This window comes from Idiotropiscis lumnitzeri, chromosome 19 (genome assembly GCF_059441095.1).
Source record: "Idiotropiscis lumnitzeri isolate Australia: NSW breed Sydney's pygmy pipehorse chromosome 19, RoL_Ilum_1.0, whole genome shotgun sequence".
Taxonomy (NCBI): domain Eukaryota; kingdom Metazoa; phylum Chordata; class Actinopteri; order Syngnathiformes; family Syngnathidae; genus Idiotropiscis; species Idiotropiscis lumnitzeri.
In genome coordinates this window covers 276966-299876 of record NC_142409.1, presented here as the reverse complement: position 1 = coordinate 299876, position 22911 = coordinate 276966, and the positions used below count along the sequence as shown (strand labels likewise).

The window sequence follows — 22911 nt, the reverse complement described above, 5'->3', positions numbered from 1 at the left end:
TCGTTTCACACCAATTATTTATGTATATTTAATATATAATATATATATGTTTATATATTTGTCCAATTGCTCCATTCAACTTCAAACACGTAAAATTTTGCTTGGCCACCTTATTATCAAAAATGGGCTTTTGTTTCTCGGGGGTTGTCAGCGGGAAAATTTGGTCCAGATACGTAAAATTTCCCTTTAAGGTTGTATTGTACATAAATGGTATTATACACGTCCGCCCTACGATAAATGACGCGACGACTTTCAAAAGAGGACGTGGTCCTAAACAAACGAGGCATGTCTCATTCACCGTCTTGGCAGCCTGCTCCGCCATCAATACCCAATTATTTGTCATCGCGGTTACTCCTGTGTCCCTGTTTGTTTTTTACTTCCCTTTTCATGCGCTGGGGAGGCCATTTGGTTATCTCATATGGTTCAAAATTGTGCAATCGTTCCCTTAAATTCTCCAAATCAATTTTGTGATTGAATAATTTCGCATATATACCAACCTCGGGGTCTTGGTCACAAATTTTATAAAACAATATCACCTGTGCGTCTGTCAATCTATCCGAGCTGTCCTCCCGTTCCTCGTACATGACCGTCTGGTTGCAGTGGTACTGTAACATCACAATTTTTGTCTCCAGTCCGTCTGTCTGAAAAACAGTCTCATACATCAGAAGCAAAAATACTAAAAGCGTAGAAAGACCTGCTAAATTAAATAATTGACCTTCTGTCCCGTAAGTGTTTAAAATAATGCCAGCAATCGTTATACAATCCTTCCAAAAAATGCATGCGGCAAAAAATATACTATGACCCCCTGTCAACCCCACCCCCTAGTGGGGTCGAGCCCAATCAAAGTTATATTAGACAACAAAAAGTAACAAATTAACTAGTGTCGTCCCGCGATTAAATTTCTAAACTAAATGATCTCAATAATACCATAATTAATTGTATTCAATTACCTTTTCAATTTGTTTGTGAAGCTTGTATCAGTCACTTGAATAATATATTGTAATTAACGTAAACCCACCAAATATTATATCTATTTCAATTCCCAGACTGTTGTAAAAGCTTTCTTCGAATATAATCTAGACCGTGTCATCCTCACAGGCATTGGCCCCAGAAACAATTCTCCAACGTATAAATTTAGTTTTGCTGATAATCACCACAAGCAGTGTTGGTTCGCAATAATGTCATAATGATAATATGGCACAATATTAGAATTTGGCTTCGCGACATGGGCAAATCATTCCTGAATTAAATAAAATTTAGTTCACTGAGTTCAAATATCTAACTGTGTTTAGGGATTACAAATTAAGACCCCGAGCTAACGCTCCAATTTTGACCGTTTTTTTGACAAATCTTTAAAGCAACCCAAATGAAATAGTGACCATTTATGATATAAAATAAAAATAATAAAAAATTCCCAAACTATAATAATGCAGATACCAAATTGAACTCTTTACCAGGGGAAGAATAGGTGCTCTACAAGATGTGGACAGCTCCAATCTTCACCTCCTGTTGTCTCCCGAATGCCTCCCTCCACCTCCAGGCCGTGCCAACTCTGATTCTTTCAACTGGGGGAGGGTGTAGAGACAGTAAAAACAATCAGGGAGCCGTGGAGTCGAGCCCCAAATCAGTCGGGCCCTGGGTCCACAACTCCTCCAGCAGAGACACACACAGAACTACCTTCTCCGAAGAATTTGTAGTGGGTGTTGAAATATGATATTCTGATAGTGCCGCCGAGTATTCAACAACTATGGGGCCTAGATCTTTAGTATGATGATGCGCATCAATAGTCAATGTGATTTGTGGCACGGCGAGAGTAAACAATTCATACCATTTCCGCTGCTCAGGGACAAGTCACGCATGCAAGGCAACGCCGGTAGACAACAAAAGTAGAATCCTAATGCAAGATGTACTCATGACTAAATTTGGATGAATGCATTTTGAGAAACCAAATCATGTGTGTGATCACATGTACAATGTAATATGTCAATTGGTGAATTGAATGGGTGGAGGTAGCTACACCACTCAGACAAGAGCAGGAACAGGGCATACCCACCGCGGGAGGATGGAGAACCAGGTTTCAGAGCTGCCCTCAGATATTTTAGTTCAGCCACTGGGAAGGAAGAGAGCACGACATATGCTCCCTCCGACGGATGTGCACAGTCAAGTTCATTCCCATCCGGAAATGCCACTCGAATTCCAGCGTTCGTTCAGTAGGATAGTGCTGTTGCTCACTGGGAAATGCGGAAGGAGCTCACAGCGCGTGGAATATCTCGCCCCAGTATCAAGCGCTATCGAATACATGTTCGTCCACCGTCCCCGCAATGCAGGGACCTGGCAGTCCTCTCACGCTGAAGCTCCGCGGCCCCCCTGTAAGCCCTCTTCACCTATGACTGCGGCCCGGCCCACGGAAACAACACCATCGTCAAATCTGGGATGTTGAAATTGCTTGACTCAGCAATTTATACTGTAATCCAATGTTCATTAAATCCACATTATTTGAATATCAAGCAGCAAAGTTGAAAAGCAAAAGGCATGGCTGTTGGTCCTCATGCTCATCCGACCCCTCGGGCAGCCAGCCACTTGAACCCTTCACAACGGGCCCACAACCGTCGTGCTGGCTGACCACCGAAGCGAGCCTGCACTACAAATCTCATTCAAGTGAATGGCAGCAGTGCTTGCGAGCTTGATTACTATTATTATTTTTTTAACCACAAACTTAAATGTGCTGTTTAAATAAAGTTGTGTCGTATTGTATTGTAAATATTTTCTTAATAAACATGGTGACTCACACACCGTCTTCGCTAACTCCTTTACAGGAGTGGTTGTTTTGATCACTTAGGCAATGCACGCTCGCTCTCAATGCTGCTGGATACAAGAACTGGAGCGGGTATCGAATAGACTTCTTGTCTATGAGTGCTATAATCAGACGTTTTGGATTTAGTACAATGAACTCGATACTGTTTTTTTTTTTTTTTTTTGCGGTTATTGCAATCCAATCCGATACAGAGATTTTCGGTTCAGGACACCCCTACTTTTTAGTATGGTATCGGCTACAATTACATCCTCGTGCTTACGTCTCCCTTTAGGTTCAAAACCCGACTATTGTGCACTGCTGATGTACCTCTGAAATGAAAGGACCTCAACCTCAACCTTGGGCACCATGACAATTTTACACCTTTTATGAACAAATAAATTCTGTCAATCTATAATGGAACATGATTACAATGACGCACAACTAACAATGATGCTTGTATTACAGCAACTCTTCGTGCTCTATACCTGAGTGATAATGACTTTGAAGTCGTGCCAGCTGACATTGGAAAGATGACCAAGCTGCAAATAGTAAGTTAATGGCAAAATCGATTCTGTGAGACTTTGGCATACGAGCAACACCATTGAACAGTACTGAGGAGGGTTGTAAAACAACTTTTGAGACCTGGAAGGGTGTGATTGGGAGGAATAAACCGGAGGCAGCTGATGGTTACCGGCTGGGCAAGTGGAATGCCGCTTTGGTCGTTACCGAGTCAAAAACACAGGTGTGGAGTTAGACAAGGCCATGTTGAAGAACTTTGACTGCTTTGAAGAAATTCTGTTCCATCACGCGGCGTCTCAGGAGGGGAAAGCAGTGCACCGTCAATACAATACAACTTTATTTACATAGAGCATTTCACAACAGCTGGAGCTGTAACAAAGCGCTTTCCATATGGTGTAATATAAATTAGCGGCACCAATGTCCAATAGAATACTTAACTACATTTATAATTTCAAATGTAAAAAGAGAAGCATAGAGAATCTACCACTGAAATGCACAAGTGCATTCAATGAATGAGTATATAAATATAATTGACATTCCATTATTCTTGTCTGATTCCTCTTTGTATTATATTATATACACGAGGAAAAAAAATAATGCAATTGCCACTGAAATTACTTAAAATGTTTTGGGGAAAAGTAATAAATTGTTTTTGTCATACAATTATCGAAATGAAAGTATGACTTTTATTTTTTAGTGTGGTTCAACAGAATATATTTTAAAAAGCAGATGAATGAGTCCTGGAAAAAAATAAAGGGACGCTTTACTTAATATTTGGTTCGACAACCTTTGAGGCAATTACTTCAAATGATTTCTGTAATTGTCAATTAGATATCCGCACCGGTTAGCAGGGCCTTAGGTTTGAAGCTTGCCTTTTCCAGATCGATGGACCGGTGAGAGAGGGTCCCTTGGATGGGGTAGGGATGGAAATAGAGGGGGGAGGAAATGGACAGATAGACAGACAGAGGGACACAGACCCAGACAAACAGAGACAGAGAGAGCAGAAACCAGACACAACCACAATATTACAGAAAGATAGAGCTAGAGACAGACTGACTGACTGAGAGACACATAGACGCATGAGTAGACTGGAAGGAATGGGGACTGACTGACGGACGGACAGACAAATAAAGACAGAAACACAAAGAGTCAGAAAGACACAATCAGATAGAGGCTTAAATAAAATGGTACAGACAAGAGTGACACATAAAGACAGAGACATTAAACAACCATAGAAACAGACAGGCGGACAAATTGACAGCGGTAGACAGATACAGACAGACAACGACACAGACACAATCCGAAACACAGATAGAGACCAAGGATACCAGACCTAAATAGGTGTCAAGTGAGTCCAGCCCTAAGTCAATTCAATGCAGACCAAACTCTGACCCTGCTCCTACAAGGCCCAGACTAGGGCATCAAGTACCTAGTAGTCCCGGACTACCCCTAAAAGTTTTCTCGGGGTACATGGTCAAATGCCATCTCCAAGTCCAAAAAGCACATGTAGACTGGTTGGCCCCCTTACATCATTGTTCGACCCTGCTGAGAATGTAGAGCTGGTCCACTGTTCAACAGCCAGGACGAAAGCCTCACTTCTTCTGAACCTGTGATTCGACTTCACTTCGACTTCCCTCTGCGCCAGCACCCCTGACTTGTAATGTGGTCCGTGTGGAGTTGGAGCACATCCTTCGATCCCGCTTCTTAAAACGGGGAACCACCACCCCAATCCTCCATTCAAGAGGCACCACATATCCACGATCCATGACAAGTCCAATAACAGAAGACAACTCAGGTTTGAGGGCACTTTTCCTTCCAACCACGCTCATACAGGTTTCACTGTAATTACCCAAATGAGTATTGCAGTCCACCAACAACATGAGGTAGTCACCAAGTGATTGCTCTCTCGACACAGGGGAACTAAATTTGCTTCTTTGAGCAAAGGAATGCGTGTTTGCAATGGTTGACGTTAGACTGCGTGGTACATTTTTAAGTCTGTTGTGTATGTGATGATTGTAAACCTGAAATTAACAGAGTACATTTTCGCCCTTCCCAGTTGAGTTTACGAGACAACGATCTCGTCTCACTGCCAAAGGAGATTGGGGAATTGGTACAACTCAAGGAGCTTCACATCCAGGGCAATAGACTGACTGTTCTACCTCCGGAACTTGGTAATGATCAGACTCTGATCAGACTCTAATATGACCTTTTTATTTTTATTTGTTTTAAACTACATTGCTGTCTATGGCTTTAAGAAAGAGTATATATACTACTTCTACTAGGGTTGGGTACAGAAAATCGGGATTCAAGTGGAACATTCCAGTTATCCCAGAAGATTTGAAAATGCCATGCTCAATTTAGATTCTTATTTTATCGCACAAACGAAGCACAAAAGAATAAGGTGCAATAGGAAATCTGTGTGCACCGTGTGCAGCAACGCCCTACTGCCTGAGCGCCAGCACAAGGCAGCACGGCGGTCAGTGTATTTGTCAACTACAGGGCCCATCTGTGTGGACCGCTCCTCTTATTGGCCAGCTCTGCTACCCCCTTGTGCTGGGCACATCCAGCAACAACCTAGGACACAGGCTGGCTGGGCCCTTCTTGCGTGTCTCCCCAACTGAGGCGCCCCGAGGGCCCCGCAGTGATCACCCTTTGCAAGGTCGACAGTCCTGCCCGGGCCGCCTCAGCTCTGTGAAAAGTATAGCTGAACTTTGCTGAGAAAATGAGTCTCCTGCTAAATTCACCACATCCTTCAAGTAAAGGGGGTTGCCCTTCAAATATGATAAAGCACCTCTGCACAATGCACCTCTTTCGCGTCTCATTTACGCTCCGACACTCAGCTTGTCACCACACACACTGCACGAAAGTCAGAATCCTCTCGGGACGTCTAATGACAGTATCAAGCTATCAAGTTAAACATGTATTGTATATAACATATGTTTATGTATGTATGTATGTATTTGTGTATGCGTACACACAATACAATACAACCTTATTTATATAGGGTAATGTACACCCGCTGTAGCTGTAACAAAGCGCTTTCCATTTGGTGTAATATAAATTGGCGGGAAAATTAGCACACAAATTAAAAGACAAATAATAAATACCCGAAGAACAGCAGGTCAGCGACAGTCTCATGTTGAGTCGAAAGCTAACGTATAAAAATGTGTCCTCAAGCTAGTTTTAAAAGTGGACAGAAAGGGGGCTTGTCTAACATTTAATAGGAGCTCATTCCACAGGGAAGGACTGGCAATAGAAAAGGCACGTTCCCCGCTGAGGCTGCGCTTAGTCCTCGGTACCTCCAGCAGCATGTGGTCCTGAGACCTGAGGCAGGGGGCAGGTGCGTAGGGGTTTCCCACAGCCACTCTAATGCGGTGGCCAGAGGAGATGGAAGTCTCTTAAGCCGGCGTCGGAAGAGACTCACCTGAGTTCTAACCGCTTACTGATGTTGAAGAGTCAGTCCTACACTCAAAAAAACGTTTCATTAGATTTAATTAACAAGGTAACGCCAACCGGTCCCACACATCAATTTTATTTGAATGTGATGAATGTCAGATGACAAAACTTCAGCAAATGTTCTTCAATTGCTTCTACATTACATAGTTGTGTTGAATTTATTTAATGCTATTATGTTGAATTTCTTCATCACGTTGAATTTATTCAACGTCATTGCATTGAATTTATTCAACGTCATTGTATTGAATTTATTCAATGTCATTGTCTTGAATTTACATGACATAGTTTGGTTGAGGGCGTCACGGTGGCCGACTGGTTAGCACGATGGCCTCACAGTGAGAGACAGCATCGGGCGTGGGTTCGATCCCGGCTCCGGCCATCCTGTGTGGAGTTTGCATGTTCTCCCCGTGCTTGCGTGGGTTTCCTCCGGGTACTCCGGTTTCCTCCCACTTTCCAAAAACATGCATGGCAGGCCGATTGACCACACGAAATTGCCCCTAGGTATGAGTGTGAGTGCGGATGGTTGTTCGTCTCTGTGTGCCCTGCAATTGGCTGGCAACCAGTTCAGGGTGTCCCCCGCCTACTGCCCGAAGATAGCTGGGATAGGCTCCAGAACCCCCGCGACCCTAGTGAGGAGAAGCGGTACAGATGATGGATGGATAGTTTGGTTGAATTTACCTGTCAATATTATATTGTATTTACCATTGGCCATGCATTTCACACCTGGGCCTTCAGTGAAGTCCTACTTTGTCCTACTTGAATAAATCACCCTCATAATGCCATCATTTATGACACCACGGCTAGACAAATAATATAAACACACGGTACTGAGCGAGTGTTGGACGACCTAGCTTCTCTTGAAAGGTCCGTCTTGAAAATGGCCTTGCAAGTGTATTTTCTATAAATCCACACTTTTCCCTCATTTGGCCATTTTGGTTTAAAAAAAGCAAGACTGTTTTTGATTTTCGAACGCCACTTACGACTTTTGGGTGTGTTGATTCCGCGTAGCGCTGCCCCTTCACGAGTGAGTATCCAGTCACAAGACGTGTTCACCATCTTCAGCATAAGGCCAGCGAGAAGGCTCAATGTAACCAACTTGTGATCTGATTGGCTATCACGACTGTCTATCAAATCCCAAAGTCCATCGACGATGACAGAAGAGATGCCCGCACAATTGCATCAGAAGGCCTCTGAAAGAATAGTGCACGCTCCTAGTAATGTGAAACCTGCCAGGCAACACAAGCTAACGGAATTCTGATTGGATAAAAACTAAACTAAAAATACAACGCTAGGATATAATATGACATCAATGTGAAGAATATTATCATTTTTTCTTGATTGTTAGGCCAGCAGAGAATGCCTTGAAGGCCCACCACTGGTATTTACTAAACACAATTATGGCCAATTGAACACTACTTTTAATTTACGTGCAAAAATAAGTGTTAATTATACTTAACAGAAATTAGTTACGCTTCTGTAACTAATTTCTGTTTAAGGGGTGGACAAACTATGGCCCGGGAGCAACATGCGGCCCGTTAAACGTTTTAATCCGGCCCCCCCAAATTTGAGAAAAATTAAATGAATAAACCTTATTTTCTAAATACAGTGTTTTTTCAAAGACATATATAATGTTGTAATGCTTTAGTTCACTTTCATTTTGAATTAAATGTATTTTTTTTCCCCCCAATGAGGTGAGGTTAGCTCCATCTCCAGCCATCTGCTCCTGGTCCGGCCCCCCCCTTCCAATTTTAGAACCCATTGTGGCCCGCCAATTAAAAAGTTTGCCCACCCCTGAGTTACAGCCTAAAACAAATTCCACAAAAGTCAATTCATGTTATTCAAATTTACTTTATTTCAAGTCACAGGCCAAAACAAGTCATGTGCAAATTAAAAATTAAATTCAAAGGTGTGTTAGAGGTTACTGGGGTATTCCAAATATAATCAGTAGATGAGCCCAAGGAGGAGTGGACAACAGTATGCCTAGTCCTGCAAACCCTGAAGTTCCTCCACCCCCTCTAAAATAACGTAGACATCCTCTGGGTCATCTGTGGGCTCCACTCCTTCATGTTAGATGACATGTTCCACAATGTCAATTTATGGCTTGTTGACAGGATTCAAGATCCACATCCTTGAAAAGAGGAAATCAGAACAAAGTATTTGAGAAGAACTGTTTTAAGTCATTGACTATGATTGTCTCATTGTCACACTATTTAAGAAAGATATTTATAACAATTCAAAATGTTCAAAGATGTTTACCACTATCCAAAATTTGCATTGTATAATTCCTTCTTAACGCAACATTCTTAAAGATAAAGATGTCCTTTAATAGTCCCACAATGGGGAAATTTGCAGTGTTACAGCAGTAAAGATAAAAATCACACAGAGGCAGCGACATAATGTAGCCGTTAATGTATAACATTAGAAGCAGACATTCATACAAAGCATGCAAATATACACAGTATATACGTATATACACAAATCCCCATGTATATACACACTTACATCCCACAACATATACAAGTGTAAGGAAACACACCTAATGTCTGTCCATGGTACAGAGGGAAAATAAATAAAAATGCTGCAATGATAAAATGCCCGCCCGTTTATAGGCCTGACCTAATGTTCTTGTTAAAAAGTCTGACAGCAGCCGGCAGAAACGAGTGGCAAAATCTCTTTCGTACAGCGAGGGTGTAACACTCTATCACTGAAGGAGCTGTGGAGTGTTCTAAGAGTGTCATTGAGTGGGTGGGCTGGGTTGTCCAGCATTGATGACAGTTTCGCCGCCATTCTCCTGCCCCCCACTGAGTCCACAGAGTCCATGGAGCAGCCCAGGACAGAGCTGGCCCTCCTCACTAGTTTGTCCAGTCTCTTGTTGTCCCGGCCCGAGATGCCTCCTGCCCAGGAGATCACTCCATAGAAAATGACAGATGAAACCACAGAGTCATAGAAGTTCCTGAGGAGTGTCCCCTGAACGCCAAAGAACCTCAGCCTCCTGAGTAGGAAGAGTCTGCTCTGACCCTTCCTATAGAGAGCGTCAGTGTTGTCGCTCCAGTCCAGTTTATTGTTGAAATGAACACCCAGGTACTTGTAAGTTGAGACCCTCTCAACGTCTGTTCCCTGGATATTCACTGGTGCAGGTGGAGAGTGCCGACGCTTGCAGAAATCCACCACCAGCTCTTTGGATTTCCCAGCATTGATTTGGAGGAGGTTCTGCTGACACCAGTCCACAAAACCCTGAGTAACCCCTCTCTACTTCCGATTGTCTCCGTCAGTGATGAGGCCGACAATCGCAGAGTCATCAGAGAACTTCTGCAGGTGACAGGTAGAAGAATTATATTTGTAGTCCGATGTGTAGTGGGTGAACAGGAATGGAGCCAGAACAGTTCCCTACGGCACTCCAGTGCTGCAGAGGAGCACGTCAGACACACAGTCCTGTGTTCTCATGTACTGTGGCTGGTCTGTGAGTAGTCGTGGATCCATGTGATGAGGTGGTGGGCCACTCCCGCCTGCTCGAGATTGTCTCCCACTAGGGTGGGCTGGATGGTGTTGAAAGCACTGGAAAAATCAAAGAACATGATCCTCTCAGTGCTCCCCGCCTTCTCCAGGTGGGAGAGTGAAGTGTAGAGCAGGTAGATGATGGCATCATCCATACTGATGCCAGGTTGGTATGCGAACTGGAGTGGGTCCATCAAAGAGCTCACCAGGGGGCGCAGATGGATGAGGACCAGTCTCTCCATGGTCTTCATCAGATGAGACGTCAGCGACACTGGTCTGAAGTTGTTGAGCTCCTGGGGGGAACTAGGCAGGATGTTTTCCACAGCAGGGGGACTCTGCCCAGCTTCTGGCTCAGGTTGAACCTATGCTGGACGATTCCACACAGCTGCTTTGTGCAGGATTTGAGGAGCTGAGAGCTAATCCCACCTGGACCCGCTGCCTTCCTCGCTTTCATCTTCCTCAGCTGGTTCTTCACCTGAGATGTTGTGAGGAACAAGGCTGAGCAGGAGGAAGTAGTGGTTGTTTCATGTGGCTGGGAACTGAAGCCTGTGGGGGAAGGAGGGGAGAGCAGAGAGGAGCGAGAGGGGGAGAGAAGGTCTCGTTCGCAGCGGCAGGAGGGGTTGGTGAGGGCTGCAGCAGGGGAGACTGGGCGGGGGCAGGCATCTGATCGAAGCTATTGAAAAATAGGTTCAACTCATATGCCCACTGAAGGTCCCCCTTCCTTCTGGGTCTTTGGTTGTCTGTGGCCTGAGATGGTCTTCAGGCTCCTCCAGACATCCCTGGCATTATTAATGCTTAGCTGTTCCTCCATCCGCGTCCTGTAGGACTTTTTCGAAGCCGTCCAATTCCATGACGGCGTCAGTTGTTAGCTGTTAGCCAGGACTCCGTGAACATCAGCAAGCTAGCTTCCTGGAAGTTCCTCTCGTGCCTTAGCGCTGTTTGCTCGTCCAGTTTATTATTGCAGTCAGGCCAGCCTCCACTCGCAAAGACAAAGTCAAGCCGGCCGCCTCTGTTATTTTTAATACTGTGCATCATGGTACATTACGCTAATTGCCGTAATACATTTGAAAACCTCATACTCATTCAAAGCATCAAACAACTAATCACCACGAAACAATATGGATATTATGGCAGGTAGTAACCTCACAGGTGATCAAACAGGTGAACCCCAACAATCAAAGGACTAACTATGTATTACTAAGCTCATATTGAGTAAGTGTCGCAAATTTTCTCATCAAAGTTACCAGGGGATACAGATTCTGGCAGCACCTGCCAGAATAAGTACCCCCCCCCTCTAATCACAAAAATATTAACCCCAAACATCAAGTGACTTATGTATATTTCTAGGATCATTTTGAGTATATGTAAATATATATGTAGCAAATTTGAGCAGGATCAGCAGCCAATGTCATTAGTAAACGTTATTTGCTGAACATACTGCTATTGTCGTTCACAAAGCAAGCCGTGACATAATTTCCCGTTCGCCAACGATTCTATGAGTGAACGTGTCGCTGCCGTTTCTGGTTCACGCGAACGAGAACTTCATGCAGTACATCAGTTCAGTCAGTGAACGCCTTTTTGTTGTGAATGATTCACGATTCGCCAAGGGAGGAACCACTCACCAACAGCACTCATTTCGTGCTCGCAGGGACAAGCTTTCATTGGCATCCGTTTCTGCAAACTAACGGCTAATGATAAGTCCTTCCAAGTACCGGGAGCAAGCGGGAAGCGCATGAAAACAAATAAGAGCGAATGACAAACTTAAAGTCCCTCTTTAAGATAAGCTGAAGACCATAAAAACCTCAAGTAACCTTATGTAATCAGTTTGTGTATTTCTAATCATGTTTTTATACACTAATTGTATTAATGATTGCACACGCACACACGCCTACGGTTTTTGCTTTAGAGTTAAGTTTCTGTTGTCTAATCTAATTTTCATTATAAGTTAAGTTTCTGTTTCCTTACTTTCGTTGTAAGCCATGATGAGCTAGTTTCTGTTTCGTTATGAGTCTGCTTCAAGCTTTAATAAAAGCGGAGGCGGCGGGGCGGAAAGCCAGAAAGTTTGCGGAGCCGAGTTGCGTGCAGGTCAGCTGTTTGCTCTCTGTTCACCTCTCTCCCTGCCGCGGCCGGAAAAAGATAACAACCTTGCTTGATTCCTTCTTGCCTCAGCCACCTTTGGTAACAGCTCTCCCACGAAGCGTCAGGGCATTTAAACCTGACATTTAACTGGTGCCGAAACCCGGGAATCTCATCCAGACGGACGTGACCATCGCGGGACCCTCGTACACCACAGAATCAGACGTCAGCGCTTCCCCGTTGAGGAAGCGGGTCTCCAAACTCCTGCTTCGGCCGCCCGCCCGGAGACGATTCCCTATCGGACCAGGCTGACCCAGGGGCAATCAGGTATTGTGTTTCAAAATATTACGTACCACCATTTTAAAACGTTTAAACGATTAAAGAATTTTACCACAGTAGAAGAAAGTGGAAGTGAGTGAGACAGAGAGAGAGAGGGGCGTTAGCCAGCCCGTAACTGTCCTGTCAGTACGGTAAAGCTGCACTCTATTAAGGAATAAATTAAACGTCTTCTAAGTGCGTTGAAAACCTGACTTCGATTTCGTTCGAAGTAGAAAAGAATTGAATTTCCTTGAAATAGAGTAGAATAAATTAAACGTCTTCTAGGTGTGTCGAAAACCTGACTTCGATTTCAATTGAAGTAGAAAAGAATTGATCACAGAAATAAATGGTCCTGTCAGCATGGATAAAACTGCACTCTATTAAGGAAATAGAGTAGAATAAATTAAACGTCTTCTAGGTGCGTTAAAAACCTGACTTCGATTTCGATCGAAGTAGAAAGAATTGCGGTAAAGATAACAGAGAAATAAGAGAAGTCCCCTCACATTAAATTAAGGAAATAATAAAATAATAATGCAGTATTTTTGGTGGCTTTTATTATTTTTATTTGCATTGTGAATTTCTTTGGCAAACAAACTAACTTTTGACTGAGAAGAGATCTAAAGTTGTCTTTTTTGTGTGTGTGCAGATGGTGTGCCTGCGCAGCAGCAATCGGTGGTTGAGTGACTGGCTGCGAATGAGGAAGGGAGTGCAAGAGAATAAGTGGGAGTAGATAAGGAGAGGAAATTAATTCCAAAGCTTACTAAAGAAGTTAATAAAGGGGAAGATTTGAGGAAAGACATTTATTCCAATTTGAAAATAAAATAAAATAACTTTTATGATGGGACAGGCTCAAAGAAAAGAGATAGAAAATTCGCCTGATGTGCGTTTTATGAAAAGATTTAACCCAGACGCCTGTGCTGATTTAGAAAGATGGGTGAAAAAGTATGATTTTAGCCCGTGTTTGAAAGACCTCCCGTGGATGGAAGAAACTAACAGGCGAATGATGATGAAAAAGAGACAGAAAGTGAAAAAAGGAAAAGACTGTAGGAATGTACATAGATAGATAGAGATATGAGAAGAATGTCAATTTGGCTGGAACAAAGTAGGAGAGTGAAAGACGAAGAAAAGAAGCAGAAAGTATTTAATCTGAGGACAAAGAAAGGCGAAGAAACAGGCGCGAGAAAAAAAGGAGCATATGCACCAGCCGAGGATCAAAGAGATATTGACAGTGAAGAAGGAAGTCAGAGTGAGAGAGCTGAGGGGGAGGGTCCAGCAAGAAGAGGTCCCTGGACGTTAGATGAATGCAAAGCGGCCTGCCAAACAATCACACCAATCCAAGATAATGTGCGTAAATGGGAAGAAGACGTCAGAGATATGATGAACAGCTATCACATGAATCGAAAAGAATTTGAACAAATGTTAATAAGTTCAGGCCATCGTTATGGAAGAATCAAAGGAGATTACAAACCATACGATGACAACGGAGGCCCCCTTCCCCCAGGGTTGGAAACACTCCGACAAGGAATTGAAGGAATGTACTGTTTGTGGACGGGTCGGCAAGCAAAAACATGACAGGATCAAACATGACCGGTTATGCTGTAGTAACACAAGCGGAAACCCTCAAGGCAGAAAAATTACCAAGTAATTACTCCGCCCAAGCAGCTGAAATTGTTGCGCTAACAGAAGCGTGCAAGCTATTCAAAGGAAAACCAATTACAATTTACACAGATTGCCAGTACGCCTTCTCGACCATTCACACCTTCGCCACCCAATGGAAAAGAAGAGGAATGAAGACGTCGACTGGAAAAACAGTACAACATGCCAAGTTATTGAAAGAACTCTTGACAGCCATCATGCTGCCCTCCAAAGTAGCATTATGCAAATGCAAAGCACATACGTACAAAGAAGGTCCAATCTCCAAAGGAAACGCTAAAGCGGACAAAACAGCTAAAAAGCAGCGCAGCAAATTTCAGAAACATTCACCAACAAAGAACAAGAAGAACCAGAGACTATTCCACGACTAGTATTGATCGACATGCAAAACATTGCACCAGAGAAAGAAAAACAACAATGGACAGCTCAAGATATTGTCAAAACAGAAGATGGACTCTACCACAAAGATGACAAACCTGTCATCCCCCGTAATCTTTTCCAGACCATAGCTAAATTGAGTCATGGGAATTCCCATGTCTCAACAGGGGGGATGATATCCATAGTACAGCAGACATTTACTATACCACTAGGACTACAAACTTATTTTAAAACTTTTTGCAGGTCAAGTCGAGTGTGTAGTAAACATAATGTTCAAGGGAACTTGAGACAAAAAAGGGGAAAGTGCCCGGCTGGGACTTACCCATTTGAAGTTGTACATATGGATTTCATAGAATTGTCTAGGAATGGCCCTTATAAATACTGTCTTGTATTGGTTGACTCGCTGACCAAATGGGTGGAGATTGTGCCGACAATCATCCTAACGCACTAACAGTTGCCAAAGCCATTTGCAAACACATAGTCCCAGATCATGGCATCCCTAGGGTGCAATGGAGTGACAATGGCAGCCATTTTGTGAATGAAGTAGTTAGTAAAATGGCCGCACACTAAGGCATACATACTTAAACATCACAGTGCATATCATCCGCAGAGTGCAGGCTTAGTTGAAAGAACAAACGCCACCGTAAAATTAAGACTAAAAAAGACAATGGAAGAAACAGGAAAACCATGGCCAGAATATCTATCCTTAGTCAAGACATACATGAGAATCACAACATCTAATACAGGCATTATGCCATTTGAAGCAGTACATGGTAGACCATTCATTCTCCCATTATGGGAAAGCCAACCTTGGTCAGACACTGAAAAAACGGCAGACCCATTGACTGAATGGCTTTGTAAGCTGTTCAAAGAGAAAAATGTGCGTAGAACAAATGATCTGCCCTCTACTCCTTTATCACCCTTGTAGGAGACAGTGACCCCCGGTGACCTGGTGCTGGTGAAGGTGGTGAAGCGCAAGACCTGGTCGAGCCCACGCTGGGAAGGCCCCTTCACAGTCCTGCTCACCACGCCCACGGCTTTGAAAATCGCTGAGAGAGACACGTGGATCCACCAGAGTCACTGCAAAAAGGTCATCAAACTCAAGTAATGGCGACCACTGCCTTACTCCTCCTGCTGGGGGAACTACTGATTGGATCAGCCGGAACCAGTATCCAAGGCCACATTTGGGGCACGATCAACAGCGTGAGAAGTGCCCCACAACAATCAGCCATGACAAGAATGTCCAGCCCGATACTTATTGTCTGCCACTCAATGCGACCTAGGCCAAAATAACAATCCCTTTAGCTGGACTGAACACTTATTGCTATCAATCTCAGGGCACAGGTGGACGATCATCTACTCAGAAGCAACATGGAAACATTTACCACGGGTATGAATGGTATGCAGGAGTTCCCCCACCAAGTGAACCAACCCCAGGAAGCCCCTACGAAGAAACATGGGCCTCAGTGTTCCTGTACACCTATTTTCCGTTACATGTGAAGTCACACCCCCAATGGACCATTACCCAAAAAGCCGTGGCCTACCAATCCATGTTCCCCAAAATGACGAAGAATGACACTCACTTGATAATAAATGTCCAACCTACCTCCCTAGGCTGTACTTGTTTTGTCCTCAGCCCAGCAATAACAGGCCCTGACCCCGCTTTCAAAGTTCAAGTTTGCATTCTGTCGCCCAAAACGAAACCTCAAGTAGTGGGCGGCGATCCATTCCAACCACCAGCGCAGAGACTAATTAAACCTCAAGTTGAAGATCCTGCAGAGGACAATGATGATGACTTTGAATATTCATGGTCTGACCACGGCCACGGAGAAGACGTGCCACACCCTTTAGCCGCCAACACTTGGTGGCGTTATGCTAACATGACAGCTAAACGACAAAACGTATCGAGTTGCTATGTTTGTTCAACCCTTCCCCATGCAGTGAGTCAACCACACCTTTATGCCACACCACTTACATATTCAGACACTTTGGGAGCGGTTAATGAAACCCTAAACCAACCAACCCAAGGCAGAACACATGCTGAATTGTCAGCCTTGAAATATACAGGATTATTAGGAGTGAGAGTAACCTTAGAAGATGACCATCTAGGACAATGCCACTCATCCAAGAACAATACATCTTGTTTTCCTGTATGTGTAAATCTTGCAGGTATTAATTCTTACCCGTCAGTCGACCCTACACATTGTAATGAAACTATAGACATCCCAGCCTCAGACGATGTAAAAACTTTAGATGGGTTCTGTACGATAATAGGGACTCATCCTTATTTTTATATATATATATATATATATATTTATATTTACATGTATATATATTTTTATATTTACATGTATATATACATTTATAAATATATTTATATTTATTTATATTTACATTGTATATATATATATATTAGGGCTGTCAAAATTAAAGCATTAACTCAGGTGGTTAATCCCCCCAAAAATATATGTATGTATATATATATATATATATATATACGTATGTGTGTATATATATATATATACATATATATATATATATATATATATATATATATATATGTATGTATATATATATATATATACATACGTATGTATATATATATATACATACGTATATATATATATATATATACATACGTATGTATATATATATATATACATACGTATATATATATATATACATACGTATATATATATGTATACATACGTATATATAAATGTGACGATGTGTATAAACCGGCCACAGTACGGGAGAACACAGGACTGTGTGTCTGACGTGCTCCTCTGCAGCACGGGAGCGCCGCAGGGAACTGTTCTGGCTCCCTTCCTGTTCACCCTCTACACCTCGGACTACAAATACAATTCCACAACCTGTCACCTGCAGAAGTTCTCTGATGACTCTGCAATTGCCGGCCTCATCACTGACGGTGATGATCGGAAGTACAGAGGGGTTACGCAGGATTTCGTGGACTGGTGTCAGCAGAACTGCCTCCAAATCAACGCTGGGAAATCCAAAGAGCTGGTGGTGGATTTCCGCAAGCGTCTGCACTCTCCACCTGCACCAGTGAATATCCAGGGAACAGATGTTGAGCGGGTCTCAACTTACAAGTACCTGGGTGTTCATCTGAACAATAAACTGGACTGGAGCGACAACACAGACGCTCTTTATAGGAAGGGTCAGAGCAGACTCTTCCTACTCAGGAGGCTGAGGTTCTTTGGCGTTCAGGGGACACTCCTCAGGAACTTCTATGACTCTGTGGTTTCATCGGTCATTGTCTATGGAGTGATCTGCTGGGCAGGAGGCATCTCGGGCCAGGACAAAAGAGACTGGACAAACTAGTGAGGAGGGCCAGCTCTGTCCTGGGCTGCTCCCTGGACTCTGTGGACTCAGTGGGGGGGCAGGATGACGACGGCAAAATGCTGGACAACCCAGCCCACCCACTCAATGACACTCTGAGAACACTCCACAGCTCCTTCAGTGATGGACTGTTACACCCTCGCTGTACCAAAGAGAGATTTCGCTGCTCCTTCCTGCCGACTGCTGTCAGACTTTTTAACAAGAACATTGGGTCAGGCCTACAAACGGGAGGGCATCAGTGCAATTGTGCAGTCCTAGGATGCAATATACACTACTACTGTACTTTCAGCCAATGGTGTACTTAAATATTGACCAATGATGTATTTTGTTTACCATTACAGTATTCTTATTACAGTACTTTTATCACTGCAGTATTTCTACCATTGCAGGGCGTTCACTATTACAGTACTTTTATCATTGCAGTACTTTTATCATTGCAGTATTTCCTATCATTGCAGGTCTTTTTACCATTACAGTACTTTTATCATTGCAGTATTTTCCTATCATTGCAGTACTTTTCTATCATTTCAGTACTCTTACCATTACAGTACTTTTATCATTGCAATATTTTTATCATTGCCGTATTTTCAATCATTCAATAGCTTTTATAATTACAGCGTTTCCCCCTCTGTATAATAAACAGGCATTAGGAGTGTTTCCTTACACTTATATACGTTTATACTGTGTATATTTGCATGCTTTTTATGAATGTCTGCTGCTAATGTTGTACATTAACGGCTACATTACGCCGCCGACTCTGTGTGATCTATATCTTTGCTGATGTAACACCTCAAATTTCCCCATTGTGGGACTAATAAAGGACATGTTTATCTTTATCTTTAAAATAATTCAAATTCAAATATTTTTTCTAGTCTTTGATTACTTTCTTTAAAAGAAAATGTCATATTTCAAGTGCTGTCAAGTTATTACACGTTTTAGTGTCTACTTTCAACAAGAAACTCATTGCATCATACCCTATAACTGAGCTGTGCAATATGAAATTGATTCGTAATGCCACTGAATTCGAGCTGCAACTAAACAATGGATTATTGTGGTAAAACATGTTTTAATTTCCATCTTTTTCTTCTGGAGCCAAATTCCAAATAATTAGTGCAGAAAATGCACAAGCAAATTAAGATTCAGTTAATGATTTGTTCTATAAAATGTCAAAAAATATATCTCAGTACCATTGGCTTGAAACAAAATAAAAGTAAAGAATTTTTTTTTTTAAAAGGTCTCACTGGTGTGGTGATGGCAGCGCCATATTTGCGTACTCGTCGATCTCTAAGTTACAGTAACCAGACCAATCTTGCTGTAATTGAAGTGTCTCTTGTTATCGGTCCAGACTTGTTGAGATTTGACCAATGAACGGGACAATTTATCTCGCCAATATCGGATCAATAGTCATCTTTCCGATAATTATGATGCATCTCTACTTCTACACCTTTCTGTGACTCTTCTGAGTCTCTCTCTGACTGTGACGTTAAGCACATCCCCCTGAGAACATCCTGTTTGAAGTCTCATTAATTACACTTTGGTAGTGTTGATCAATTGTTAAGTGTCATGTTGGTCTCATGATGTCAAAATCGGTAGTGTGGTGATGAATGTTCTTTTTCATCCTGGTCATTTAATTGTCAGAGCATTGAATCGATCACAATTGGACTATTCTGGTTGTCTTATAAAGTGTCCCCTCTCATTGAGAAGGCGTCATCAGTACATGTAAGAAAACTTAATTAGGACTTACCCAAACTAGCACAGTCTTTCTCTCTTTGTCTGTGTACCTCTGTGTCTCAGTCTGTGGCTATGTCAGTCTGTGTATAACATGATGAAGCCTTCTCAAATCCAGTTGAAATTCAGCGAGCAACTACAACCCACACCTCTCCTCCATGCCCTTGACTACGTTACAGCATAACAAATCAGCTGTGATAACTTTTCAACTCATGATGGCTGCGCAATAAAAATGCTTTTTCATTCCTCTTTTTGAAATGCTAAAATGTGATCCAAAGCAAGTCCTTAAAAATATTTTATTTTTATTTGATTCTATAGGTAATCTGGATCTGACTGGTCCAAAGCAGGTCTTCAAAGCGGAGAACAATCCCTGGGTCACTCCCATTTCTGACCAGTTCCAACTGGGAATCTCGCATGTTTTTGAATATGTTCGCTCGGAGACCTACAAATAGTATGTATAAGCACTCTGTCACACATACACATGCTTATGATCAGTGTATTTTATGTAATTGATCTTTTGTTTTTAATCATTTGTCTAGCTGCAGTAAATGTTCACCACCATTCTAAAAATGACTACTTTGACATACATGAATTAAAAAGGATAGCTAACTTTTTCACAATTTTTTAAGTCTTAGTTTAACTGAACTTTGGCCCAACAACCGTATTTTCATGACCAGAAGCCGCACTTAAGTAGTAAATTTTCTGTGAATGTTGGTCTGTGACTTTGAAGAGCTTGACTGACTGGGAGCATTTGCTGCTGACACGCTGCTTATACAGAGGAAGGGCGGACGTGACTGAGTACAGTATGTGTACGGTAAAGGGGAAGGGTGCCGCATGATAAATGGGCTAGACTTAGTTGTGGCTGAAATTGCTATGTCATTATTTGGAGGGTTCTTTTTATATTCAGCATGCGCTAATGCTAACCGCTCGCTCATGTTAACTATATGTTTCAGGCGATACCGTGTAACATAGTCATAAGCTTCTAATGATCTATAAGCCTTCAGTTTATCTTTGACGTAAACACCCGCTTCTTCTATTAGATAGGTGTAAATGTCCGGCCATTGCATGGTGGGGATTCCTGTTAAATGTTCTATCCAATGAGTGAGGGCGTAGAGATCGGTACACATCATTCTGTCAGTCAGAGTCAATTTGCTGGGGTAACATCTACGGTTTTGGACTTACATACTCACCCAAGTGACCGTTTGTCATGTTCATTCCTGCGTAACAATGCTGTTGAAATATGCTAACCGTTGTTTTCAAACTAGCGCGCTATTATTTGCCTCCAGCTAAGCCATCACTTTGTTTACAAACTGTGAAGTGGTCTGATAGAGGATGACAGATGGCAAACATAGCTTTTGTAAGACTGTGAGGCAGCACCGGGCGAGTCACGTCTCTATTTGTGAATGGATTGTGGATGCTTGGGCTAACGTGTCTGCTTGCATTGTTGTTCGAATTTCGCAAAAGCCGGCATAATTTATGAGGAGCGGCACGCCAACAAGACTGACTATGACAATGACTAGAGGAAACCTGGCGTGTTAAATAGTTCAATACTTTAATAAAGAACAACTGAACTCAGTTTTGCTCCCGCATGCTGGTGTATGTTTTAGCATGTCCAAATCCAAGTCCTAATTTTCTGTACCCGAAATGAACAGCTGGGCAAGTTCTCCATCGATAGTTCCAGGGGCTCTGGAGCGTGTCGTCAGTGGCCGTAATCCGGAAGATCAGTCTTGTCTGTGGTGTTCTCTTCGTCTGCCCAAGTGATCAGAATCAGAATCAGAATGCCCTTTATTGTCATTGTACTAGTTAGCAACGCGTCACGGCCTCCCAAGTGGTCCATCTGCCATGCTGTTACTGACTTACTGCTAGCTTGTTAACTTTCATTGTCAGATTTTGCAACTTTGGAATGTTCAAGATCTTTCCTTTCCTTCTTGGCTACTTGAGACCATCTCTTTGGCGCTGCTCCACATCCTAGGCCAGCTCTGCCTGGTTGTGTGAAGCCGACAATGTCCTACTGCTTTAGCCGAGCTATGGCTTGGTCAACTGCTTCGACTGCATTTCATTTCCATCCTGTGCGAAACTGAGAGTTAGGAGATAGGATAGCTGGGTCCAGTGAGTCTCTCAGTTGGAAGAGGAGTCTCACCTTCTCCTTTTTATACCCCAGTCTGATGGACTGCAGTGGGAGCTGTTGGGTATTTCTCCCAAAGAGTCACTTGTTGGAAAGGCCTTGTGGGAGGCCAAGCCATTTTGTGATCTATCGTTTTTGGGCTCCCAAAATGTCGGCTGCATGTGCTGCATCGTAATCTGTCAAATTACTTGACAGTCGCCTTTCCAAAACAATACAATACAATCCAACTTTGTACAACCTTATGTAGATAGAAAGTGTGTCTTGTAAAATTTCAGAATGTCTCCCTCACAGAAATAGGTAGATAGCAAATAAATAATGTTGTATTGTATTGTATATTCCGAGAAAAAAGATTTACCTGGTTGTTTAATTTCACAATTGATGAGATACTCCACTAACCCAGCTATTTGAATACAAACATTAAAAAGATATATTTTTTTTCTATTTAATGTCCCCTTTACAAAATATTATATTTCTCTCCTCAGTCTCTATGGCAGACACATGCAGGCCAACCCAGAACCTCCTAAGAAGAGCAACGACAAGAGCAAGAAGATCAGCCGCAAACCACTAGCAGCCAAAAACAAATAAAAACAGTAGATGGATATTATTGTTTTATTAACTATCTAGACTCACTGCATGTGTCTTTCAGTAGCTTTGTTTCAAATAAATTCATATGAGAGGTAGAGGGAGAGACAGAGTGGCATTCTGTCATTATTTGACTTTGAAAAGATATATATGAACAAAATTCAGATTATCTGTTTCTTAATTGATGGAATCATTACTGTTTGGGCTTGTCATTATCAAAGTTTTTTTTTTTTCCATGTGTTTGCCTGCTACTGCCTGTTTATTAATAGTTTTATAAAGGTTAACTAACCAAATGATCTTTGAAAAACACGTAATCGTTTTATGGCATTTTGTACGGCAGGACTTATTCATGAACTTGTGTTGCTCAATTAATGAAATGGCATAAGTTGTCTCTGTGTAAAACGTAAATAAAAACAGAATACAATGA

The 22911-nt window shown here is 42.4% G+C and overlaps 1 protein-coding gene across 4 annotated transcripts in view; it reads left to right on the top strand.

The window, feature by feature from the left end:
- Positions 1 to 22911, top strand: part of rsu1 (Ras suppressor protein 1) — an 86132-nt gene extending 63221 nt beyond the window's left edge. For all 4 annotated transcript variants that reach the window (XM_088282993.1, XM_088282990.1, XM_088282991.1 and 1 more), the window contains 4 exons: positions 3260 to 3342; positions 5370 to 5484; positions 20096 to 20228; positions 22385 to 22911. In XM_088282993.1, coding sequence (XP_088139119.1) covers positions 3260 to 3342; positions 5370 to 5484; positions 20096 to 20228; positions 22385 to 22487 — 434 coding nt within the window. In that variant the 3' untranslated portion in view covers positions 22488 to 22911. The remainder of the gene's footprint in view (positions 1 to 3259; positions 3343 to 5369; positions 5485 to 20095; positions 20229 to 22384) is intronic.